Source organism: Anastrepha obliqua, chromosome 4 (assembly GCF_027943255.1).
Source record: "Anastrepha obliqua isolate idAnaObli1 chromosome 4, idAnaObli1_1.0, whole genome shotgun sequence".
In the NCBI taxonomy this organism is placed as follows: domain Eukaryota; kingdom Metazoa; phylum Arthropoda; class Insecta; order Diptera; family Tephritidae; genus Anastrepha; species Anastrepha obliqua.
The window spans coordinates 115577282-115604565 of NC_072895.1; the positions used below are offsets into that span (position 1 = coordinate 115577282).

Genomic DNA, 27284 nt, shown 5'->3' on the forward strand with positions numbered 1-27284 from the left:
ACGATTTGTTTGCTGTTTGGCAAAGGGTAAGTATTCATTCGATAGAACTCTTTCTGCTCTAAAAAACTATGTTAATTGTATTTTTCTTCTTTTTGTTATTTAATTTTTTATTAGTTTTGAGGCTTAGAAATGGAATATCCAGGAGCCAAAATCAACATTTTCGACACCTGCTCTTCTTTGCTTTTCATCGAGGTCAAAAAGCTGCCGAAGCAGTCCGGGACACTTTCGACGTGTATGAAGAAAGTGTCATAGATGAGTCTACAGCACGGATCTAGTTTGCAAGGTTCACAAGTGGTGACGGATGACCTTCTGAGTTCGAGGAAGAACGTCTCAAATGACTTTTGAAGGAGAACGGTAGCCAAGCCAGTCGTGAATTAGCGAAAAAAATTAGCTGCGATCATAAAACGATTCTCAATCATCTTCATTCAATGGGATTTACCGAAAAATTGTGAGCCTGGGTCCCTCACGAGCTCAACGAAAAACCAAAGAAAGTCGCCTTCAAATTGCTTCTCAGATCTCGCCCGCCATTCAGCAACGCGCGGTCATAAACAGCGCCTTTTGTACCGAATCGTCACGGGAGATGAGAAATGTTGCCCATCAATATGAAGAAAAGAAAGGAGTGGGTGGCTCCAGGAGATACGTCCAAGCCGAGAGTCAAGCCGGATCTGCATCCAAGGAAGATCATGACATGTGTTTGGTTGAACTGCGAGGACATGGTGCACTGGGAAATGCTCAACAAGAAGCTCTACATTGCCCAGCTGCACCGGCTGAATGAGGCTTTTCGACTGGAAAGACCTGATCGATATAATCAGACCATACTCCTTCACGACAACGCCCGGCCCTATGTTGCGCAAGTCGTCAAATCCGCGCTCCAAGAGCTCGAATGGGAGGTCGTTCAGCATCCGCCGTATTTTCCGGATCTTCCACTAACCGATTGCCATCCTTTCCGCTCCCTGCCAATCCATATGAAGGATATTCGACAACAAAGAGGTCCTTAAAACTGGATCAACGACTTCTTTGTCGCCACATCAGAAGAGTTTTGGCGGAACGGCATTAACAAATTGGTTGAGAGGTGGGAAGGCGTTGTAAACAGCAACGGCGAATATATGTATAATTGATTAACTAATTAATATAATATTATTATTTTTTAAATAAAAGTCTTTGGTAGAAACGCTACGAACTTATGCCTCAACCTAATATTTAAATTTTATTTTATTTTGTTTTATCATATAATGATTTGTTTTATTTTATTTTACTCATTTTTATTATGTTTTATAAGTTTACCTTATTTATTTAATTTTATTTTATTTGGTTCAATTTTGTTTCGTTTTTAAGGGTTACATACCTCCAGAATTTAAAAAATATCGATGTTTTTTACAGATTATTAATCTTTATAGTTTTTGGCGGTTTTTTTTATATATTCTAAAGTCTGTCTAGTCGGATTTTTGATATCTTTATTAAAAAATTGTATAAACATATTTATACATACCTTTTTTAAAATGCCGTAAATTACAAAATTTTTCAAAATGCAAAATCCGGCCCGATAGACTAAAACTACAATTTTTTAATTACAAGTTGTTTTTTACTTTTTACAGATCCATCAACATTTCAAGAGAAATGATGCAGACCGTGGAGCAACTTTTTCTCATTGTACTTTGGGTCACGTGATTTTGTATATACTAATTTTTGTAAAGAAAAATTAAAATAAATTTGTTTATAAAGTTTAAGTACTAATAAACAATGCATAATATTTTTTTATATTTATTTCTATTGTTATCCCTTCTAAAAACAGGTTTTCTTTTAGCGCATTTTTGGTGCTGCTGGACGTATGTAACCCTTTAATTTATTTTATTTAAAAAAAATGTTGATACAAATTTCATTTAATTTCAGTTTGTTTAATTGCATTTCTTTTGTGATGTTACTTAATTTTTTGTTTAATTTTATTGTGCTTTATACACTTTAATGTAGTTTTATTTTATACTATTTTATTTTACTCTCACTTTGTTTCACTTCACTTTTTTTATTAAATTTATTTAGTTATTTTATTAAATTTGAATTCATGTCTTCAATAAATTATGATTATTTTATTTTTTTAATTTCCTTTTATTTTATTTTATTTTATTTATTTCTTATCTCAGTTTATTTTACTTTATTACAAAAAATCTTAAATAAAAAATTGATTTTATTTCATTTTGTTTATTTAGATACATTTTTCCTTTATTTGTTTTTCTTATTTACTTTTATTTCATTATATTTTACTTTGTTCTCTTTTACTTTATTTTATTTTAATATACTTTATTTAATTAAATTTTTTATCCTACTTTATTTGGCTCTAATTTTGTCTCACTTCATATTATTATATTATATTTAAAAAAAGTTTAAATAATGATTTCAGAACGCAAGAACATGGTTTCAGTTTCTTGTTTTAACGAAAAAAATCTGCTGGAATGCATAACAAAGGAATAATCATAAGGCTCTGATTTGCAAGCATAAAACACAGAAAATAAAACTTGACAAAGCTGATAAATCTAAACATTTGTCGGTGAATGTATCGTTATAAGTACGTATGTATGTGTGCAAAATAATTCTTCAGCCCATTGAGCAAATTATTTGCGGGAATTAACAAAAAAGATTTTCCATTCCTAATTTGAGATCATTATTACTGAAAATAATTCGCTGGAGCTATAAACTTGGGAACCAGTTTCAAAAAGTTATATTATCAAATATTTTTTACTCTTATTCTTATTTTTATTAACTACAAATGATAAATTCTGCAACTACACACATAATTAACTAACGTAAATCGCTTTAATGAAGTGAACATGCTGATGCCACGTATGATTTGACATGAAATAGAAAACAAAAACTTATATACTTATAAATATTATACTATATAAACAATAAATATCTATTAAATAAAAATAACTTATTAGAAAATTGATTATTCGTAATCTTTAAAACTAAAGACCCCAAAATTTATTTAGTCACAGAACGTATTTTGATAAAATTAAAAAAAAATCATTAATTTTAATAAACCCAGCACATAAACACAAAATACAGGGTGTGAACAACATGATGTGCTTGAAAATGAAACGAAATGAAATGGTGCAAATTAGGGTGAAGTGAATGGTGAATATAATATCCCAATCCTGTGAGAATAAATAAACTGTAACCATAAATTTTAATTTTGAAAAAAATTAATCCAAAAATAGGTGTTAACACTTTTTAGCAAAACACAGTATGAATATTTGAAAACATTTATATGGGTAAGTTGAAAAAATGTACAAAACGTAGTTGGGGCATGAGATGATTTGAATGACGCATATTTAGGTATTCAAATACGATTTTATGGCTTTCGATGAGTGTCGACGATTAATGATTCACAGATTCGTTGAACTGTTGAGGGTCTAAATGAGAGGGGCAAATCAATGCAAGCGCAAAAAATGCACCAAAAGTAGATGCCGCTAAGCACAGGACTTACAATGGCAATGGTGCTTACTTATTGCAAGTACCGCTGATGTAAGTTGAAGCTAACCCAAGCCTACTTTAGGATGCAAGTTTTGGCGTAAACTAAAATAAACTGCGTTTGAGCAAATATTCGAGTAATCATAAATAAATAACTCAGTATTAAATATGTATGCATGAATGTTTGTATGTATGTATAACTTAACAACTAAAACTCCATGAGCTTCGCAAAGAAGGGGGCTTATGAAAAATGGCAAACGAAAATTTTCACGCTTCATGACTTCCGAGGATAAATGAATAAATGATAGGATAGATCAGTGAGTGAATGCATTCGAAGATGATGTTTTTGAGTGTGTAAATGAATAAATGGAATTATATTATTATTCTAATTTGTTTTTGTAAAATCGGGAAGGCAGCACTGACTGCGCGGTAGTATTCGTAATAATTTTTTAACATATGGAACAAATTAAAATTATGCGCTACTTATAAGTAAACTTTTACAAACAGAAAGTTTTGCGCTTAAAATGCGTGACAAATTTGAAAATTAACAGTAAATTGCACAATCATGTAATTTCGAAAACAATCCGATTGCTTTTTCACTCACCCTCATTGGAGTCTTCTGCGAATATTTTTTTTTTGTTTTTTAAATAATAAATTATTGAAGACACAAAAATAGCATTGATTAGCATAAAGTTGTGTTAAATACACAGAAAAAATATTTAAATGCTTTTAGTATACATTTGCAATGCCATTATACATAAAATACGTAAATGTTATTAAAATTTATATCTCAAAATATTGCGAAATATTGGCACTAACTTAATTTTTTTTTAATTTTATAATCGCTAGTATTATTTTTAATTATTCTTTGCATTTTTGTTCATCAAACTCACCGCCATAATTGCCGCGTGGTCCATGATCGCGATCACATTCAGCTTCTGAGATCTCATTGCTCTCTTTGGAGTCATTGAACGATGAATTGCTCATGTCGTGGTTGCGTGGTGGTGGTGGTGGAGGTTCTGGTGAACCATTGCCTGGATTACGTGCAGAACCTGATTAATAATTGCATGAAACCTTTATAGCCACCCGCACTATTCCATACCAAAACACTTGCGCTCCCCCTACTTACCAACACTGCGACGTCCCATCGAGCCGCGTGAGCCATAATGATCATATGGTGTTCCATATGGACCGCCATACTGTGAACCGTATTGATCCTCTTCGGGTGCGCAATTGGCGGGATCATCATATTCGGGTCCTGGGCCAGAGTACAGGCTGCCACCCTGTGAGTTGACGCGTGTGTAACGGCGCTGAAATATATAAACAAATTATTATTTGGCATTAAAAACAAATATCCAAAAACAAGCAATTAAAAAAATAAATAAAAAACATTTCATTTCTCATTTAAAAACATTTAATGTCTCATTTAAACATAAATGAAAAATCAAATTAAACACTTTTCCTCCACTCACGTATTGGTCTTCCTCAGCGCAATTGGCTGGGTCATCATATTCCGGTGCTGGTGTATAGATCGACGACTGGCCACCCTGGCTATTCTTACGGGCATAACGATTGGCACGTGGCATTGACTGTGAACCGGAGCGTGAGTGTACATGTCCGGGATGACCGGGTGGTCCCATGGTGCCAGCATGTCCGGGTCCGGGTGCATGTCCGTTTTGATGTGGGAAGGTTTGGAAGTTCATAGCCTTTGTGGGATCCATTTCTTCGCGGAAGCCGAGCAGGTGGAAAGTCGCATAGGGGCAGATCTCATCTTCCATGCCTTTGTGGTTGTATTTTTAGGAGTTTTGTTGAAAAATTTTTGAATTAGTAAATTATATTAAAAGTTAATAGGGGAGTGTTGTTTATTTTTTTGTTTTGTTTGGTAGTTTAATGGGTTATGTTGTTACTGTTGTTACCATGTACTGCGTTAAAACGTTATTATTCGAAAGAGCATGCAAAATTTTAATAATTTTTATAAATATTTCTAATTTTTTATTTTTTTTATACACACACATACGCACACACTATTACTTACTGTTAGTAGATGTTAAATTCGATATCTTTGTTTGAGGGCCCACAAAATTACAAAAAGAGAACTTAAATATTTTAGTAAAACATTTTTAACGAAAATAAAACTATTTTCTGACGATAATTAATAAGAAGATATTTAATAAATTATAGGAAAAAGAGAAGAACATAAGCACTGCTCGAAGCTTTTAGAGCTTTTTTATTGTGTAGGACTTCAAAAATGTGCAAACGAAATTCCATTGCAAGATGTAATAAATACGGACCGAAATTTTACCAAATTTAAAAAACAAATTAAATCTTATCCTATTTAAAAAAAAAACAAAATTTTATCTTGTTTCTTTATAAAAAAAAAAGAAATCTTACCCTATTTTTATAAAAAACCAATTAAATCTTGCCCTGTTTTTTTTATAAAAAAAATTAAATCTTACCCTATTTTTTATAAAAAAATTAAATCTTATCCTATTTTTTCTTAAAAAAAAAATTAAATCTTACCCTATTTTTTTATAAAAAAAAAAAAAAAAATCTCACCCTATTTTTTAATAAAAAATAGTATCTTACCCTATTTTTATAAAAAAAAAATTAAATCTTACCCCATTTTCTTATTAAAAAAATAAAATCTTACCCTAATTTTTTATAAAAAACAAAACATAAAATCCTACCCTATTTTTTATATAATAAAAAAACGTGTTATGTTTTTCTACAAGCCCTGTTTGTTATAAAAATAAAAACTTAACGTATTTTTTATAAAAAACAAATTAAAAAAAAACCTTACCTTATAAAAAAAAGCAAATAATTAAATCTTACCCTTTTTTATACCAAAAACTAAATCTTACCCTATTTTTTTCTAAAAATATAAAATCTTACTCTATTTTTCATAAAAAAATAAAATTTTATCCTGTTTTTTATAAAAATAATAAAACTTACCCTATTAAAAACAAAATGTCACCATTTAAAAAAAAATAAAATCTGACCTTAGTTTATAAGAAAAAATAAAATTGTATCATATTTTTTATATAAAAAAAATAAAATCTAATATATTTTTTTATAGAAAAATAAAATTTTACCCTGCAGTTTTTATTAGTTCTACTTAAAAAAGTTGAAAGTAATTTAATAATAAAAGTTTACGCCTTATGAAAGTGAGGAGTAAGTCCGCTTGCGATTTTTATTATTAAGTCTACTCAAAAAAGTTGTTGGTAATGTAAAAACTAAGTTAAAGGTCGTTCATAAGGCGCGCCTGGATGTTATAAAAATTTAAGTTCATTCAGCCTTCACTATTCTTCTTCAAAATATGGCTCTTAACAATTATAAGGGAAAAACGATATCATTTAAATGTCCACAGTGAGCAGGACTACAGGCCGAACTCGCTCACACATCGCATTGAGTTCAGCAGTCTCGATCAGAATGTTATGTTTTCCCGTATTGTGTGACTTGTAGCTAAGGCCTTCTATTTACGTTGGGAGCACCTTATACCTATGAATAATGTAGGTAGGCTGGTGAAAATAGATTTGAATTTTACGAATGTAATTATTTTGAAGCACTTTCGGGGTGGAAATAAAAATATCCTAAGCTTAGAGAAAATTTATAAAATTTCCAAAAAAAAAGACGAAAAAAAAATTTAATGGCATTGTAAGCCAACGCAATTTCGAAAAAGATTAGGAATACCTTTTCTAATTTTTTTTCTTTTTTTATGTAAGCTAAAACTGCCAAACATTTTGAATGTGAAATTTTGATTTATGTTTTCTAAGAAATGTATCATTGTATTCTGAAGCAATTTTAAAGTGTTCTTACTACAAAAATGCTATTTTTCAAATTTCGAATAATTTTGAGGTTATGGGTTCCAGTGCGCTTCATTGAATTCATTTCAGTAGTAAACACAAAAAAAAAAAAATTGTGAGCCTCTTGCAACCTTCGATCGATTAGTCTGTTGTTAGTCACGAAAAATGATGCGAAATTATGGATAAATAATATCGAAAAAAAAAACCAAATATAAACGGAAGAATCTTTCAACACAATATTATTAAAAAACAGAACTCAAAAATGAATAGAAAAAATTAAATTCTTCAAAAATAAGTACCACCCTATTAACGCCTACCTGGATGTCTGTAATGGCACTGTACATCCTCGGGACCATAATGATTACCGTGCAATGGCACTGGTGGCGCCTTCAATTCCTCATACAAGTTTGTACGGCGTGGATCCCAGGTTGAGTGATTCGAGCGAATGCCACGTGCTACTCACACAAATACACACAAGCATTGCATGGACAATTTGTGTATGGTGTGGCATAAGCCCATAGAGGTTTTTATAGTTTTGATAGCAATAAATTTATATGTGGGGTTTCGTGTAGTTGTGTAAGTGTTTGTTGTTTGTTTGGTATTGTTTTCGTAGTCATTTTAAATGTTTCCGTACGATTTTAAAAATTCAATATAAATCGTGTTTTATATAACATCAAGCGGATGCAGGAGTAAAAAAGCCATATACGTAAATTGGGGTTTATTCGGGTTAGGATTTGTTGTAGGCAGATTAGATACGGTGGACATAAAAATAAAAATAAAAAAAAACAAATAATTTATATTTTAAGTAAAATGGCATAAAAGGCGAAAGCATTGTGAGTGAAACAAAATTTTCATAAAAAATCTCATTTGCTACAATTTCTTAATTAAAAAAAAAAAATTAAAAAGGAGGATTCTCAAATTCATACTCTTGATATTCATACTCAAAAAATAAAGTATCGATAGTTGTCAGGTTATCCTGAAGTGCAAACAGTTGCATCAGCCTTCTTCTTTTTCTTCTTCTTGGTTAACGCCGAGAAACACCTCGATATGTGCATGGAGGGGTTCATTGATTTAAAAAGGGTTAGATACCGAAAATAAGAGTTCTTGGTCGGACAAACCTCTAGTCATTCCCGTACGAAAAAGCGACAGCAATGGGAATGGCAGTCCTGGTGGTTTATCGACAAACCTTCATAGGCATTCATACAAGAATGTTGTAATCGAAGACCAATCCCTAATTATCGAAGACGAAGAGCTTCAACTGCATCCTGAGTCCCTCATTTCAGTGGCACAAGTATTGTACGTTCCGAATATTAGAGCAAATTAGACTCATAACTATCCAGATGTACTTAACTTATATGCCCGTCTTGTTAAAAACCCCGTATAATACTAATCATCTCTTTACTTTCCCACTGAAACCAACCCCATTGAAACAACTCTTTTGTAGGCCTACCGGTACATGGCACAGCAATGACAATTTATGAGCTAACCGTCCTAGAGGGTGATGCGTAAGCGATTACGATAACAATATCTGTGTAAAACGTCTAGAGTTGACCCAAAACTCGTACAAACATCTCCACACAAAGGAAATAAACCACAAGTCTTGTCAACTCTTTTTGCACTCCCTAAATGATTACCATTGATCAACCAGGTAACGTTTGAATAGGTCTAAGCTACGAAATTCTTCAACAACTGAACAAGGGAGCACATTTTCTCTGATAACTAAGCTGCGCTCAAGGCCCTGACGATGCCATGGTGCCGATCCAAACTTGTCAACTCTTGTAAGGAGGAGATTAAATTTCTTGGGTGTGCAGGTAACATTTCTCCAATCTGGGTTCCAGCACATAAGCACATAGAGGGAAATGATATTGATGATGAGCTTGCCAGGAAGGGGACTGAATTGGTATTAGAGACCCCGCATCCCCCTAACTGTTGTTAAAGGGGAATTGCACAAATTATTTCTAAGGAAAGCCCATAAAAGAGAAAGCTCCATTTCCCCATGTGCTATTTCGAAAACCCTTTGGCCTCAGTACAATAGAGGGAGGGCACAGAAAGTCCTGGAAACTCCATGCCATTGAATTTCCAAACTCATAACTATGTTTATCGGTCTATGGATGATCCATACACGCGCGGGAAAACTAGGTTTACCATTTAACCCCATTGCAGAAGCTATGTGGACCTTTTAGAGAAGGAGACTACTGTTAAGTACTTTTCTTGTAAATGTCCGAGTTTGGCAGCTAGATGATTAAAGTCACTGGGTGCTCCTTTCTTTGACAGCCTGTGGCAGTGCGCCAACCTAAATCTCATTAATCGTCTACATTGCATCAACAGCTCTGGTTGGCTGTAAATATCTGCCCATGGAGGTCTGAAAATGGTGGTCTGCTGAGGCTTGAAATTCCAAGCACGAAATTATTTTTCTTGAAAATCACTCGACTTTCTCAATTGAAACGAATCACAAACACAAAGAAATAGACCGATCTGGCTGAAATTCGGTGTGTGTTCTTCCAAGAGATGCTGCTGATTAAACATAACCTTGATATGCGCTGCTGGTTCTATCTCTCTGATTTTGCACGGACTTTTCAAACGACCCTCATAGGTTCTGACCCAATTTTTCGTTGTACGCTGACAGAAACAATGGGCTGTACAGATGATAAATATAAGCTCTCAAGAAGATTGAAGGTGTAGCTATTAAATAAAGGTACTGATGCAGCTACGCGTACGCAAGCGCCAAATGTCAGTTGTTTAGCGTGAAGCCTTTTCTTTCGAATGCAGTACCTCTTTCCCTCAAAAAAAAAAAAAAAACAAATCAGTATAGTCCAGAATGCGTGAGCAATAGAGCGATCCAGAATGAACCGATGGGTCCAAGAATGAAATAGGGTCTGAAGCCGGATGGTACTTAAACGATAGTAATAAGTATCACTATGCTATGGAGGAAATGACAACTGTTTTGAAAACGGAAGTTTTTGCCATCCTGAAAGTAGCCGAATGGATAATCGGGAGGAGATAGAGCAGGAAACAGATGGGATTTTTCAGTGACAGTCAGGCTGCACTGAAGGCCCTGGAGAACGCGAAGCAAACCTCAAAGATTGTTCAAGAATGTAAGAAGAAGCTTAACTCTGTCGCAAGACAAAACAGGCTTGTACTTATATGGGTTTCAGGACACTTCGGTGTTCAAGAAAACGAAATTGCCGATGAATTGGCCAACCTTAGATCACAAAGGCCAGAGCCAATAATCGGAATCAGTTCCGCAGGTATCATGAATTGGATCAGCGATTATGTAGGCAATCTACATAAAGAGCGATGGTCCGGTCTAGAACGCTGCAGAACTGCAAAGTGTTTTGTGACAAGTCCGAACAGAAAACTGTCAAGCTTTCTTCTAATACTTGGAAGGAAAGACGTTCGGTTGATGGTCCGTATCATTACAGGACACAATCCATGGAATCAGCTTATGGCCACCATTGGAATCATTGAGGACCCAATGTGCCTGTCGTGCTTGAAGGAGGCGGATAGCACTGTGCACTTTCTCTGTGAGTGTTCTGCCTTTGCTAGAGCACGGCTACGAGTTTTGGGTTGCGATGTCGTGAAAATGAGTAATATTCGTTCTCTAAAACTGGAGGATATTTACAGATTTGCCAAAGAATCTGGAAAATTCTCACAGGAGTAACTATGTCTATCTCTGTCTCAATTCTTTCCTATTTCTTTCTCTGATACTTTTCTCCTTCCCTCCTTGACTATCTACCCTCTTTCCAGAGCTTTAAATACAATAGCCTGAGTATTTTAGGAGCCACCAAATCTCCTGGTGCTCCTTGGCTCGACCTTTTCAAATTTCAATTTCAATAGCCCAGAATAGGCTAATGGAAGAAGATTTGCAGCTGTTTGGAGCAATGGAAGATGCGAAAAGAGCGTTGTGGTAGTAGAGCAGGGCTATAGTATTTTGAAAGGTTATAATAACTTGTAAGTATGTAAGACACATAATATCTGATAGTCTCTAGTAGCGCTCCCGATTTTGTTCGTACATTTTCGAACAGCCTGGGCGTATGAGCAACGAGTACCCGCACACCTGTTCGGTGCTGCTCATTATTCGCAAATTGTACAGCGTACGCTCGAGCTTATCGAGTATTTCCGAGTAATTTGAGCGAAACTTGTTATTATTCCTTTTTTGTTAGCATTTCTTTCAGGTTTTACAAACTATTCATTCATAGTGCCAAACATCCTTGGAAAGCTAAAGAAATGCATTTAATAAAAAATTGAATATTTTTCCCAAATTCTTTGAAGGAAGCATACATTTTGTTTTTGTATGTATTTAAAATATAAGATTTATTATTATTATTATGTATTATGTATAAAAAAAAACTAGCATCACCCAGTGGGCTTCGCACCACCATACATAAAATGTTTGTTTTATATCGCAAGAAATTTTTCATATTAAGTTTTCTTTATAGAACTCGTAAAATGTTTAAACAGTTGAATTAGTTGATTTTTTTCATTCAACATACTTTCTAAAGATGTCACAATAGCCTTTTCTGTACTTTTTTAAAATTTGATTGTGGTGGTCACCTATATACAGGTAAGGTACCGGTTCAAACACATCCTAGGGTTATCCAGGTCCACGTTTTGGTCTATATCTCGAGACCCTAGTTACGGAGGGGCATTAAAAATACTCTATACTATAGAATCATCAGCAGCTTCCATTTGCTACCCATATTGTACAAACACATCCTAGGGTTACCCGGGTCCACGTTTTGACCTATATCTCGAGACCCTATCTACCAATAGGTATTCAAACTATACGGAAACCATCTTCAATACCTACTTAACAATGTGTGTAAGTTCGGTTTAATTCGGTTTAAAGACACGGCGGGTCCACGTTTTGGCATATATTTCGAGACCCTAGTCATCAATAGGTATGAAAATTACCCCGTATCAAAGCACTTATCAACAGCTTTCATTTGATACCCATATTGTACATACACAACCAAAGGTTACCCGGGTCCACGTTTTGACCATTTTCCCGGCAATTATTCGAATTTTTCTCACCTTTTAAACCTTCCCTAGACCTCCACGAATAATTCAAGACCAAGATAAGATAAATCCGTTCAGCCGTTCTCGAGTTTTAAGCGAATATAGGGACAGATTTTCACATTTATATATATAGATAGATATGTGAGAGTAAGCTAAAAATCAACTACTGTTTGTTCAGAACCTTGAACATTTCGAACAAACATTTAAGCAGTTGGGTAATGAACGAAATTCCAACGAATATGAGGGTACTCGGGTACCCGGGTACGCCGTCGTACATAAATCTACCTCTGCTCGTGTTCTCTATTTTCTACAATTGGATTTGAATTTGCACCAACGAGTTTTTATGGATGGATTCAATGCCTTGATTTCGAAGGCTGAATCCGACTCCAAATTCGTCAAACCCATCATTACTGGAGACGAGACGTGGGGTTTTGAGTACGGCACGCAGTCCAAACATCATGAGTGTAGAACTTCGTATGAACCAAGATCAAAAAAACCAAGTCGTTTTTTATGGATTATACCACGATTTTTTGCCAGAAGTTCAGACAGTTAATAAGGAGTATTATTTGGGCGCTATGAGACGTTTAAGTGAAGCAGTTCGCCAAAAAGGGAATGATTTGTGGAAAAACATCTCGTGGATTTTACACCGTCGCACATTGCACAGTTCCACAGTGGATTTTTGACCAAGAACGAAACGAATACCATCAAACTACAGTCCAAACCACTTCGTCGTTTTAACAGCTGAAAGGAAGTAATGAAATAATCGAAAACGGTTCCGATGGCTATACGAAAAGTAGAGTTCCACAAATGTTTTGAGGGCTGGATCAAACGCTGGCCTAAGTGCGTTGCAGTTGATGGGGAGTACTTTGTAGGCGACAAAATAACTTTTAAGAAATAAACTTGTATTTCGAATTTTCCGAATATATTCCGAGAACTTTTTGATCAAGGTGGTAATGTTGCCAAGACCCCAAATCGAGCGATTAAAACTGATTCCTATACGTTAACAAAAAGTTTCCGTTAACATATATTAATTTACTCGATATCTTTTGTTGTGCTGTTTTTTATTACAATATATTATATATATTACAATATATTTTTATACAAGGTGGCGCAAAATTAATCAACCTATCGGAAGATTTATAATTTTTGCGTTGTACATCCATCATATTTGACACTTGTGAACTAAACAGCTGTAATATACAAACAGACAAGCACTGGAGCGCTTTTTTATGTAATAATTTTTTTTTATATACACTTTTTGTTTGTAAAAAATTATAGGATTAATTTTACGCCACCTTGTATTTGAAGTAGCTAGAGATCATTTCCTGAAATCTTGTTTCACTCAGAATAAAAGCAAAAGTCATTACTTAAACCTATTATCTAAATTTACTACAACATTTATGAAGCATGCAAGAAGTATAAAATTTTCCCCAAAAGGACATTACGAAATCTTTAATAAATTTTTTGTGTTCAAAAACAACTGAGTTAAATATATGTACAAATAACGCTACACCGTGAGAAGAGATGTTTCAAAAGTGCGTACAAAATAAGCAAAATGTACATTATTTAAATCTCAACTAAATTCTATGTTAAAATGAACGCTAGAATTTGTTAATCTACATTTGCATTTTTACTTTAAAACTAGTTTTTCTTTAGCATTTTGTCCTTTTTTACTTGTATTGAATTTGCTTATGGCGCAAAGCATGAATTGAATAACCAATAAACTGAAACCATCATTCAAATCCAAGCCAAAAAATAAATGACCAACTTGTCACTCCAAAAATCGAAACCAAAAAAAATAAAAAACAAACAGAATAGAAGAACAAGAGGATATTTGCTGGCATTAATAAATGTTGTCGTTTGTAAATTTAGATGCTTACTTATCACTGTACCTCGCTTAATCCGGTCACAGGTGTTGTAGTTGGAGCCGGGCACTGGTGGCAGCTTGCGGTTGGGTGGTGCAATATAGCCGAGTTCATCACGTAAATCTGGTCGGCGCTTGTCCAGAGTGGCGCCAGGTCCCATGGTCTGATTATAAACTACATCATCTAGAATTAATATATGATATGGCAAACTCAATATTGGGGGCACTGAAGATGCTTTTACCACTGACTTTCAACTTATTTGGCTTAAACTTGAAACTTTCAAAAATTCTTACTTTACTTCTGTTTTTTGTTTTCGCCTTGTTTTTGTAGTATATTCGGCAGCTAAGTGTAAAATTTTTACTATGCATTTTGTTTTTGTAGTTTTACTCAATTATTTGGCACAGTGCACACTTTTTCGATACAGTCACACAAACGCACAAAATTCGACTTACGTGTTCTTGGTTTTTGTAGTGAGTGCCAGAGTTAAAAAGAGAAGGAGAACGAGCCAACGAACGAGCTTAAAAGAATTAAGGTTGGTGCAACACATTTTTATATAACTAATTACATGTGTTTGAATTTTCTTCCAAATATTACCAGTACAAGTACGTTACGTTTAAATACATTTTCTGCGAAGTATTAAATTTAAATACGAAATTTAAATATGAAATTTTAATACAATAAAAAAAAACTTGAATATTTTTTTTTTGATTTTCATAAATATACCAACATACGTACGATTAATTCAAAGGTACGAATAATATTATGAAATGGATGATTTATGATTCCATGTGCTATAATTTTGTGGTTCATAAGACGGGATTCAAAATTGTACCGATCATTGTTTCTTTGTTGTTCTATGAATTTCGATTTTTAGAAAAGCATCTTAGTTTGGGGTTCTTGGGATTTCTTTTTTAAATTAAAAATAGTTTTCACATAAACTTAAAGGAAACTAAATTGAAGATTGAAGTGTATGTATTGACGAGAAATTTAAAAAATTAATAGCGACATCAGAATGGTGAGTGATTACAGAATTAAATAGAGTGGTGAAATGTTAAGGAAAGGAAAACCAACATTCAAAAGTGGAAAGTGGAAGTGTGTGGAAACATTAAGAATAGAACTTTGAATGTAAAAATAATAAATTGAGCTAAGTGTTGATTTCAGAATGCTATAATGACAAGGAAAAAATACTAAGGGGTCGTGTCATAAAAACTTGTATCTAGGGAAGCTAAAATTTTATAATCACAACTCGTTGGTATATTCATAGCAGGTAGCCAAGCCAAGCCTAGTCTTAATATTACCTGAAATTTGTGTACAATATTTTGTGTCTTTTTTTACTTTATTCAAAGCAGGCAGTTGCCTTAATATTTTTTGGGATGCGATTTTTGTTTGTGGATTATTTGCAAACTGGTAAAACAATAAATATTACCTGAAATTTGTGCTCATCATTTTATGTCTAGTGAATAAGTTAATCGCTAAACTTTTTTTGTTTTATTCAAAGCAGGCAGTTGCCTCAATATTACCTGAAATTTGTACAAAATGTTATGTCCAGTGAATGAATTAATCGATAACCTTTTTCAGCCCTATAGATTTAGAAACAAGCGCGGCTTTTCATTTAAATCTCACATCGATTCGAAAAAATATTTATATTTATTATACATATACTATGTATTTTTAATTCAAATTATATTTCTGTTGTCTTCCAGGGAAGAATACTAAGCCTCCTACTTTTCATATATTTTGCTAATCACATTTCCAGTTGTTTTAAAAACGCAAATTTTTTTTGGTATGCTGATGATTTAAGAGGTCAGATACCTGTAAATTTCGAACACAACAAAAAAATTTCTTTTTTCATAAAATGTTGGTATAATCCTTTAAGAATATGTCAAACAAATTTTAGAACGTAAATTTAAGTATTTCTTATATTATAGATCGCCAACCGTGCCGACTCTATTCTTTGCGTTAAAGCCCTAGGTATAGTTATGTTGTATTAAAACTTTATACGCGTTTTTCTCATAACTGTATTTTTCGTGTACTGTATACTGTATGCCAATTTAGAGAAAAATATATTGACTCTTCATTATAAATAATTATAATGAAAATCAGGGAAAATATGGCCGTTTACAGATAGATACCCCGTGACAGTTTACCGCATATATAGTAAGCCCATACATTGTATTGCAGTTTTGATTCAATTTTGTTTCCAAATTAAGTACAATAAAATTATTCAAACTATCTGAAGCCATCAAATGTACATTTAGTAATAAGAAAACGCAAAAACAATTTATATTATTTTATGACATTTCGAAATCACCTCTCTCTTGTGCAAATGGCTGAAATATCAGAGTGAAATTGCGCGTGATTCATTTTCAAAACGGGATAACAGTGTAAAACGTAAGTATTTTGTGGAAAAATGGAAATGGAGTCGATATACTCATCTTTCTTGATGGATAAAAACGTTTCCGCTTTTGAACTATTTTCTATACTTTTCAACTAGTTTTTATATATGGTTCCGTAAAAACCAGCCAAAATATAAAACTTCCTCATTATTTCACTTTTAGTATCTCTTAAAGGTAATTAAATAAAGCTATTTCCACCGTGAAACAATTTTTTTTAACGCTTTGTTAATTAATGCAGTAAAGGGTTAAAGATGTACTAGGCGCTTGCAAGTACAACAGACGCTATAAATCTTCAATCTGATTTAGATAACGTCGTTGCTTGGTGTACTAGGTTTTTCAATAAGTTTTGCGGGTCGATAGGAGAGGGTGTTGCTACTAGCCTATTCTTTTTCGTTATGTTGGTATACTATTCATATGAACTTATGTGAAGTTTCATTTCAATATGTCAATTCATTCTTTGCTTATAAGCCAGCATTTGTGATTTGAATTTTTTTTTTCTTTTGGAAAGTTTAAAAGCAAAGGAGATTTATGAACGAATGTAGAAAATGTATAAGGACTTTTCGCCATCAATTAGTATAGTAGAAAAATGGGTTGCTGAATTTAAACGTAGTTGTACAAGCCTTGTAGACGATCCACGTCAAGGACGTCCAAAAACAGCAACAACACCAGAAATAGGAGAAAAATACAGGATATCGAATTAGAAAATCGTCGAGTGACTGAAAGAGATTTAGAGGAAGTCCTCGGCATCTCATTGCGCAGTATAAGCAATATTTTGCGTGAAATATTCGGTTTCATAAAGTTGTGTGCACAATGAGTGCCGCATTCGCCAACAATGGAACTAAAACATATTCGAATGCGACTTTCGACATTCCCAGCAAACATTTAGAGCGTTTTCGAAAGGATAAAGTGAATTTTGTGCGTCGATTCATCACTGTGGATGAGACTTGGGTCTATCACCAAGATTTTATGTAAACCATAACAAGAGGTTCTAGAACCTGGTTCTTTTCTCCGAGACGAGTTGGGCCAAAAATCGGCCAGGAAAGGGTTTGCATCAGTTTCTTGGGATACGAAAGGATATTTGTTGGTGGATTACTTGCAAACTGGTAAAACAATAAATTCTGAACATTATTGTAACCTTTTAGATCAGCTGAAGGAAAAAATTCGTGAAAAAAGACCCAGTTTGCTAATATTTTTCAACAGGACAATGGCTAAAATCCATGAATTAAAGTTCTAAGTGTTGGAATATCCACCGGATTTACCAGATTTGTCCACAAGCGACTTCCATCTGTTTTCAGAACTAAAAAAATGTATGCGTGGAAAGCCTTTTCCATCAAATGATGAGGTCATAACAGCTGTGGAAGCGTATTTTGCAGCCCTTCCAGATTCTCACTTCAGGGATGGAATACATAAATTGAAATCTCGTTGGAACATGTGCATTGATGTTCAGGGAGACTATACTGAATTATAAAGTGTATTTCAAACCATAAAATTGTGTTTCTCATATCGAGCCGCAAAACTTATTAAACAACCTAGTAAAAGAAATAAGTTATGGCTCTTCTTCTGCATCTTTTTCTCTTATACCTACTTTCTACCACATTGAACATTGATGGTTCTAGTTTATCCAATCCAACCGAAATTATTGATCTTCGTGCGGTATTCGACCCTAGACTCTCTTTTCAACAAAAGAAGGGACTTACAGTTTTAAGCCGCCACCGACCGGTTGATGGTTTGTTATGAGAAGTTTTTCCACGGCACTCGGGGATTTTACCATTGCCTGCGAATAGGCGACCACTGTTGGAAAAAACCTTCTCTATTATTTGATGTTTAACTCGAACCTAGGCACTCCGAATGGTAGTCCCCCATGCAGCTACGGCAGCCGCCGTGCACTTTCTAATTTTCTCGTAATAAGATTAAGGAGAGGTTTCAGATAGCCTGAAATCGATTTTTACGCATTCAGTTGTCAAAAGACGCTCTCTTTCAGTATATACCTTTGTATTAAATAGCTGAGAAAGCCTTTAAAATACGATTACGAACATTCGGGTACCTTAAAGTACTAATATACTAGTTAATTAAAATTTGGTGCGCACTTCTCTTAAATTTCTTTTCTTACAGTTTTAGGCAATAAATCAATTTAACAGCCGCTATGATTATACCAACTAGGAGTTTGATACGGTAGGAATTTCCGATTCGTTAATGTGATGAGCTGATGGGAATAACGATTAACATTTAAGTGGATACATATACGTAAGTGAATATACTTGCTTGGATATTTAAGTAACAACAACGATTAATTAAATATTTTTAATATATACATTTATATACATTTAGGGTATATAGTTTCTACTAACGGTGATTAAGAACGGGAAATAGTTTTAAGTTAAAGCGATTTTCAATTAAAGGGAAGTTGGTAAACGTTAGGGAAAAAGAGAAAGTATAAAAAACTTGAAGTCTTATTAAAAAAAAAACAAAAAACTAATAATAATACAGTTTTAAATGCAGTATAAAACAATACCTCCATACAAATTTATCTTTATAAAGCCATTCAAAATTTGTATTATTATTATTATTTTTTTTTTTTTTTTTTTTGATAAATACTACCGTTATATGGTTAGTAATTAGCTATTTATTATTTACTAATGGTGAGCGTGTAAATGTCAAGAATTTTTTTGCCCTAATTTAATTCATTAAATCGAAGTCGAATTGTGTGTTGGTATATTTGTGTTGATTTTTTCTAATTTTTTCTTGTTGTTTCTCCATCATGAAAAATTTAAATGTTCGCAGGATTTCATGCTAAGGGCTATCTATATATGTTTTATATACAGGTGTATATGGTTAGTTAAGATGAGTAACAATATTTTACAACAACTAACGCGATAAAAAACATTTAACACGAGATTATGATACACTACCCATTTTATAAAAGATTTTTGGTTTTTAGATTGCCGATGTGAGAGTGACTAAATTATGGGAAAAGCACCAAGATTCAGCAATTTGGCAGTAAAAATAAATTGAAGTTCTAATTTGAAAACTAATTATTTGGCCTTTCTTTCAAAACAGAAATAAAATTCGAAAAATACTATTTTCATATAAAATACATATATATATATTTAGATAATATTGATAAAGCACTCCGCTATGGGCGCTCAAGCATAGAATAAGGTAAAACCTACAGTACACATCCTTTTGTCCACCTCGCAGGTCGTCCGCACGGCGTCTGGAAAGCGCTACACACACAACAAGTATACCCACCGCTACCACAATGACTGTGGCTATGAGAGGCACCATGAAATTCAAATCGAGCCATTCGGGCATCCAGGCTGGCAGGCGTAAGCGCGTGTTCAAATTGCCTGCACCGTGGCCATCGTCGAGTGGTGCAATAGTGCCTGATTTTTATGCGTGCGTAGTTTTTTATATTCGAAATACAATTTTTACATACAAACCGGTTGTTTTGTAGTTTTTTGTGGTATGTTTTGTATATTACAATTGTAGGGCATGCATAATTGCGATGTTCGAATTTTCGAAATTGCATTTTCGAATTTTCGAAAATCATATTTTTTGTTCATATCGATATTTATGGCAAGCCAAACATTTAAACATTTTAATAATTTTAATTTTGAATATTTTTGCACAGTAGGGAAAGGATGCATTTTTACAATAGATGTTTTTTTAAATCGAATTAATGTTGAAATAAAAAACGATAACGAACATAAAAGTTGGTTTTTAATTTGTTTGTTCGTGATTTTTTTTTTTTTTGTGTTTTTTTTTTTTGCGTAGGTACATTAAGCACATCATAATATAGAGTTGTCAGATAGCGTAGGAGAATGTAAAAAAGAAATGGAAAGAAAGAAACGAAAAACGCAATTCGATTAATAAAATTCTGTGTAGATACCTTTATGATGATTGCCTTTGCTACGTAGAATACAAATAACAATTATCGCTATGATTATAACGAGTAGAGCAGCTACCACCGGTACAACTAAATTTAAGTTGGAAAGTATGATGCGTATCGTATCCTCGGCGGTTAATTCTGGTAAGTCACGCGAAGGGGCGATTGTTCCTGTAACAACCAAAGTATGTAGAAGAAGCACACAAACCAACATTCACGCACACACACACACACACAAAAAGAGACAAAGAAGAAAGACACAGAGAAAGAAATAGGCCAAATTTAGGCATTACTCAATTAAGTCGTCAATGCAATGTTGATTATTTCGTTTTTCGAAATTATACATATTTCGAACATTACTTTTGTACGTTTTTCTTTTTTTCTTAACAATTAAATATACAAAAGTTGAATTCGAAATTTTTGCTTGTGTAAGTGTAAGTGAAAAAAATTGTCAATTAACAAGAGTAACAAGTTTAAAACGAGTAAGGCAGAATTCGAAGAAAACATGTAACGCTGTGAAAAAAATCAGCACATACGTTTTAGTGTTTGTGAGAGTATTTGAAATAGTAGAAACTCAAGCGTATATAGCTCGAAAAGTAGTGTTCGAATAGCTTTGAATGTTCGAGAGAAAATATGGAAAAAATTCACAGCTATAAATTTATTATGTTACATTTTATTTAGTAAAAAGTAGAGTGAATTTCGATATCAGTTGGAATAGTACAACAGTTTGAAAGGCGACCGTTCGAAATATACGTGAACATATATATAGAACATTTAAAAACTGTAAAAATCAGCTTTTTTAATAAGTAATAAAATTTCTATGCATTTTGACACAATTACGAATTTTCGAATATTAGTGCAAGTTCTCAGACGCATGTCCGATTTTAAAGTGCAACATTTTGCATGAGAAAATAAGTCTGAAAGTCAACTTTTTGAAACATACACACGTATTACGTATACGTATACACTTACTTTAAAATTTAGTTTTTGAGTACATTACGCGACTTTTATGAGTTTTGACTACCTGAAAGCTTTTAGACACATGTTCGAAGTTTCGAAGTTAAGTTCGAAAATTCGAAGTTTCGTTCGAAATTTTGAACATGCCCTCAAAGTTATCAAAATTCACTCTTCTTCCACCTTCATATCAACACTAGTAAATGCAATATTATTTTAAAAAATTACTAATTATTACTAAATGCAATTTGTTTTCGTCCAGTTTTTCACTAACTAAAGTTCTAGATGTAAAATTTATTATGTATTTGATTAAAACTATCTCAAACGTAAGCAAATAACAGCGGTAACTGTAAGTTAATTAACTTTAATTTTAAACTTGGCAAACTCGAACAACATTCCTTGATTAAAAGTTATTAATATGCTGTGTTAAATAGTTCATAATAAATATATAATATATTATTTAAATAATTTTTTAATTAATTTCTAATGAGTAATTTTGTATGAATGTAAATAATGTATGACTATTTCACAAATGGCAATGTATTCATGAACGTGAGTGTAAATGACAATCGTATGTATGTATATATGTATGTATGTACGTAATCTTATATGTATGTATATAAGAAATATGTATGTCAAAATAAATGCAGTTATGTACGTATGTAAAACTAAATCGTAATTGAATTATAATCGAATTTGACATAAATCGAGACAAAAAGACTCAAATTGAAAAACGAAATAAACTCAGAGAGACGCAGCGAATTTCTTTCTTCTGTTCTTAGGAAAAAAATATAGTCTTGGCACTCATTTATAGGAAATGGAGGTTGAAGCGGCACTTTGGTTGTTGCAGGTTTAAACGATCCCTTCTTTTATTAATTTATTTTTTCGATAAAGAATTCTCAAAGTATTCTTGGAACCCAAATAAAAAATGACGGAAAGCAGATCTATATGAAAAGCTATAAAGTGTGTTTCAATGCTCTGGATCTTGGTGTGGTATAGAATGCTGATTATTCAGTGAGCAAATAAGAGTTTTTGTGTAACGAACAAGATACAAAAAAATATAAAGGATGCATGAAAGTAGGTAAATTATGAAATAAAATAAAATCTCAAACTAGATATTTGAAACATGCGATGTTGCTGATATTAGATATTTTCGAAAAAATATTTTTATGTACCCTTATGTATATTTTATTATCTTTCATCAATGGCATACAAGTAAAGAAGTTTCCTGTATACTTTGAATGTGAATTTTGAGATGCTGGTGACTAAATTTTTACTTGCAGCCCCATTTAGATTTATATCTAAAACGTGGGAAAAGTGAGATCTAAGTAAAAGCAAAAAAACACTTTACCAAAATTCTAAAACTCCATCCTTCTTCTTCTCCTTCTTCTTAGCCTCACAGTCCGTGGTGGACCATAGTTTATTAACAATTTTTCTCCACTTCATTCCATCCCCGGCGTCATCTTCCCAGTTGTGTACGTTCATTACCTTAAGATCTGATTCGACGCCATCTAACTATCTCTTTTGTGGTCGCCCTATTTTTCTTCCTCTCATGGGTGTTAATGAATACTAATTATCTATTAAAGATACTCTAAAAAAAGGTGATAAATTGTGGCAGGAATGTCCAAGCCTTCAAAATAAATATGTTCGGGTCTATCAGTCACAAAAGTGCAAAAGCAAAACCTTGAAAAGTGGTTAGAGCTATAAAAACAATGAGACCGCATCTTTCGGTAAAAAATATCAAACCTCAAATGGGCTTTGAGGGATTTGTGAGAAGAACGCGAGTACGCGTATACCTGGTAACTAAGAAAGTTCGAAGCAGAAGGTTTGGTTAGTTAGATTGCTTGTCTAAGGCAAGAAACTCGGTGACCCTAAGGTCCATTCTGACACCTACATTTGATTTCCATCCCCTAACTAAGTTGCTTAAATCGCTTAGAACTTTTTAAGAAAGTAGCAAATCCCTCCAGTGAGACATTTTGCAAATTTCCCAGGACTTCAAAGAAATAATCGCCAAGATATTTGGTACGGCTTCTTTGAAGTGCATTCACAGAGGAGGTGTTGTACCGCCTCAATTTCTTCTTCATCTCCACAACTCCTGCGGAAGTCACTGTGAGGTACACCCAGTCTACTGTCTAGGGTGCCAATAGTGCAGTGAGCTATAAAAGCAGAAAAAGAGTACAACAAAAAAACATAAAGGGGCTCATCACAATTCTAAAAGGTTTGAGCTCTTCGTCATACTTCCTTCTGCAAATGCTTGCATCTCCGGGGTCTTTTGCACTTAATTTGAGCTACAACCCCAGAATATCAGCAATTTTAAAATCCGCACGAACTCTCTGGATTGCCTGATATAGAAGTATGGCAGTCGATGCCCCTAATTGAAAACGAAGATGAGCGGAGGCATAAAATGAAGATTGAAATTAGTTTAAAACGCCTCACTAGGAGAAACAAATCAAGTATTTGGAGGCGCTGACTGAAATATTTGTTTCATGTTCAGGAATGATATTGTTTTTAACAAATGTTTAGATATCCTTTGCAGTATGACTGGCTTCCAAAGCGTGCCAATTGAATGCTTACATACAGTTCTGATGGGGTAACGAAAGGGAGTATGCATGTAAAAACGATCCAATTATACCTATTACACATGCGCTAGTTGTTATAGCAACGTGAAAACTAAACTTCGTAGGTAGGCAAAGCAACTGACGGTTTAAAAGGTAGAAAGGTAGTTGAAAAATATATACTTGTAAATAGCATTTCAGTTTCAAAATCCGTCTGAGAAAGGATATTACAAGGTGGCGCAAAATTGATCATCCAAAAACAAATTTTGAATAACTTTCTTACTAAATAAAAATACAAGGTGGCGTAATTATGGTTAATCATCCAATTTTGTCTTTGAATAACTTTTTTTACTAGAGAAAAATACAAGATGGCGCAAAACTTATCACCCAAAAACAAAGATTTAATAACTTTTTTACTAAATAAAAATACAAGGTGACGTAAAATTAATCACCCAAAAACTAATTTTGAATAACTTTTTTACTATATAAAAATAAAAGGTGGCGCAAAATTAATCACCCAAAAACAAATTTTGCATAACTTTTTTACTATAAAAAAATATAAGGGGGAGCAAAATTAAACCAATTTGGAATACATTTTTTACTAAATAAACATTATTTTTTTTAAATGGAGTTCTTTCTTTAGAACTTAAGGTGCCCATGGCTAGTCTGCATACTGCAGCTCCTTAGTTCACAAGTGTAAAATATGATTGAAGTACGACATCATCTGCAAAACTTATAAATTTTCCAATTGGATGATTAATTTTGCGCCATCTTGTATATGAGTAAATGAGCTGTTCCCGAAGGACTGAAAGGACGGCGAAGAGGTGATTAAAGACCCCACGGCCACAAAAGCAGTGAACGCCGAAAGAAGTATTGGACAGGTACTCTTCGCATATCTGAGGACATTGCGATAAGAAAAAGAATTATAACAACAACTTGTGAAGCATTCTCACGACTGTGGAATAATTCTCATTTATATCCGGCTAAAGACCAGGACTCGAGCAGTACTTTATTTATTTATTTTTTTTTTTTAATTGCGCTTAAATGAAGTCTCTTGGATTATCGAGGAACGAACTAAGATCCCTAGCACAAACCCGCTTCCGTCGGCGAAGAGGAGGGATCGATACCTCATGCTTCAAATAGGAGTTAAAGGATCACGTATATTAGGTCGCACTATGAAGAATTAAAAAAACGGGGCGTGCCTTAGACCTCGTCGATTATTTCGGATACGAATTTTGTGAAATGTTAGTTTTACTTCGATGCACAGCTGGATAAAAATAAGATTAGTTACCACAAAGTCGGATACGGATGCATGAATGTACAAAAATATGGCAACAAATACTGGTATGGTTTTCATGTAGGTGTCAGAAATAACAGGGCATACACTCTATATCGTTTAACGAACAACAACACATGTTTCTTCTTGCAAGTTTCACTTTAATACAATAAAAATAGGAAATTGAACTCAACCAAACATGAAAAGAGGTTCAAGAATACTATGAGGAAAATAAAAAATTCAAAAAAGCAATTAAAATCAATGACTCAATGCGACTTTTTTTTGGGTTTTTTTGTTACATTTTCAAACTACAGAAATTCTAGACGAGGTACGCTACAATGAAATACTTTTCTCCTTGATAATTTTTCATAGTGTAGTGGTGGCAGTGGTTGTGGTTCTCTAAAAAAAAATATATTTTCAAAAAATTTTTCAAATTATATTTTTAAGGTGATTTGAGGTGGTTGGTGAGTTGGGATAAAAACAAATTGCATTTACGCAATAAAAATAATATAAATATATTTACGAATACGAGCAATATGCGGTTCAACGCAATATTTTCGGCATTTGTCTACATTGCATTACCAGAACGAAAAAAAAAATTAAATTGCATTTATTTAAAACTTGCTAAAAGAAATAAAAACGCTTGCAAAAAAAAGTTGTTCACTAAATAAAATTTGAAATAACTTAAAAAATTCAGCATAGCAGTTTGCATACAAAAAAGTAAAGTGTTTCGACCGAAAATATGTATTTTTAAATATTTTACAAAAATTTACAAATTTTCACAATTTTTTTAAAGTGCTTTGTGGGTACGAAATCAAAATTGTATTTTACATTGCAAAAAAATATTCAGAAATTGGCATAAAAAGCAAAAATTTACTAAATTCAACTTTGCATTTCTTCGTGGTGAATTTTTTTTGGGTTCATTCTTTACAGCGTTTTTTTCGTTTTTTTTTTTGTTTTTAGAAATTCTTGCATTGGCAGACGAGTTGCAAACAGAAAAGCATTCGGGTGCTTTCATCAACTAGCAATATTTTTTCTACATTTTATATCCACAACAAACTCGTTTAATTTTATCTTTTTTTTTGTTATTTGTATTAGTGGGGAAAGTGCTGTGGAAATTTATGCTCCAAATACTAGATATTGGCCAAAAGACTATTTGATTTCGTTTAAGAAAAAACGAAGCGTTTTTAATAAGGAATATAAAAATGTTTGAAAAACAGAAAAAATTCCTGCAGACTTAAAATACTAAAAAAAAAATAATTGCTCTTTAAAGGTAAATGATTTTTTATATACAAAAAAACAAAAACAACAAACAAAAAAAATGTTTAATTTGTTTATACAACATTTTTTTTATAGAAAAAAAACATTTGTTTTATTACTTAAAGCTAATTAAAAAAAAAATCGCTTGTAATAACACTTTTGTACAAATACTTCTTTACGTTTCTTTTTTATGCAACATTTTTTTTAAAGAAACAAAATCAAAGTTTGTTTTTTTAGCTTTAAGTAATACAATTTTTATACAAAAAATATTTCAATTTGTTTATGCAATATTTTTTATAGAAAAAAAAATTAAAATTTGTTTTTAGTTTTAAGTTATAAAATTTGTATGCAAAAAAATTTCTATTTTTTTATACAACATGTTTTTGTTAAGAAAAAAAATCAAAATTTGTTTTTTTAGCTTTAAGCAATAAAATTGTTATACAAAAAATATTTTAATTTGTTTATGCAACATTTGTTTAAACAAAAAAATCAAACATTTTTTTTTTAGCCTTCAGTAAACAATTTTTTATACAAAAAAATTTTAATTTAATTTTTATATAACATTTTTTTATACAAAAAGAAAATCTAAATTTTGTTTAGCTTCAAGTAATATTTTTTTAATCACAGTATTTGACTAATAAACTCTGTTTATTAAATTTTTATATTTTTGTTTTTTAGAATATTTTTAATAATTTTTTTATTTTTTTCTTTTCAAACATTTCTTTTATGTTCAACAGCATTTTCCCCACTTTCACCGTAGTTCTATATTTGTATGTACAAAAGCAATGCGAAATGTCATACGAGT

The 27284-nt window shown here is 32.7% G+C and overlaps 1 protein-coding gene across 12 annotated transcripts in view; it reads right to left on the reverse strand.

The window, feature by feature from the left end:
• The window catches only part of LOC129246049 (cell adhesion molecule Dscam2), a 244335-nt gene that overhangs the window by 12660 nt on the left and 204391 nt on the right, over positions 1-27284 (reverse strand). For 8 of the 12 annotated variants that reach the window (XM_054884561.1, XM_054884562.1, XM_054884564.1 and 5 more), the window contains 6 exons: positions 19719-19931; positions 14180-14335; positions 7586-7723; positions 4938-5245; positions 4595-4775; positions 4359-4517 (listed from right to left, as the gene is read on the reverse strand). In XM_054884561.1, the coding sequence (XP_054740536.1) occupies positions 4359-4517; positions 4595-4775; positions 4938-5245; positions 7586-7723; positions 14180-14335; positions 19719-19931 (1155 nt within the window). Of the gene's footprint in view, positions 1-4358; positions 4518-4594; positions 4776-4937; positions 5246-7585; positions 7724-14167; positions 14336-19718; positions 19932-20437; positions 20606-27284 lie in introns of all 12 variants that reach the window. The other 4 variants (XM_054884565.1, XM_054884566.1, XM_054884569.1 and 1 more) reach the window with 4 other exon arrangements.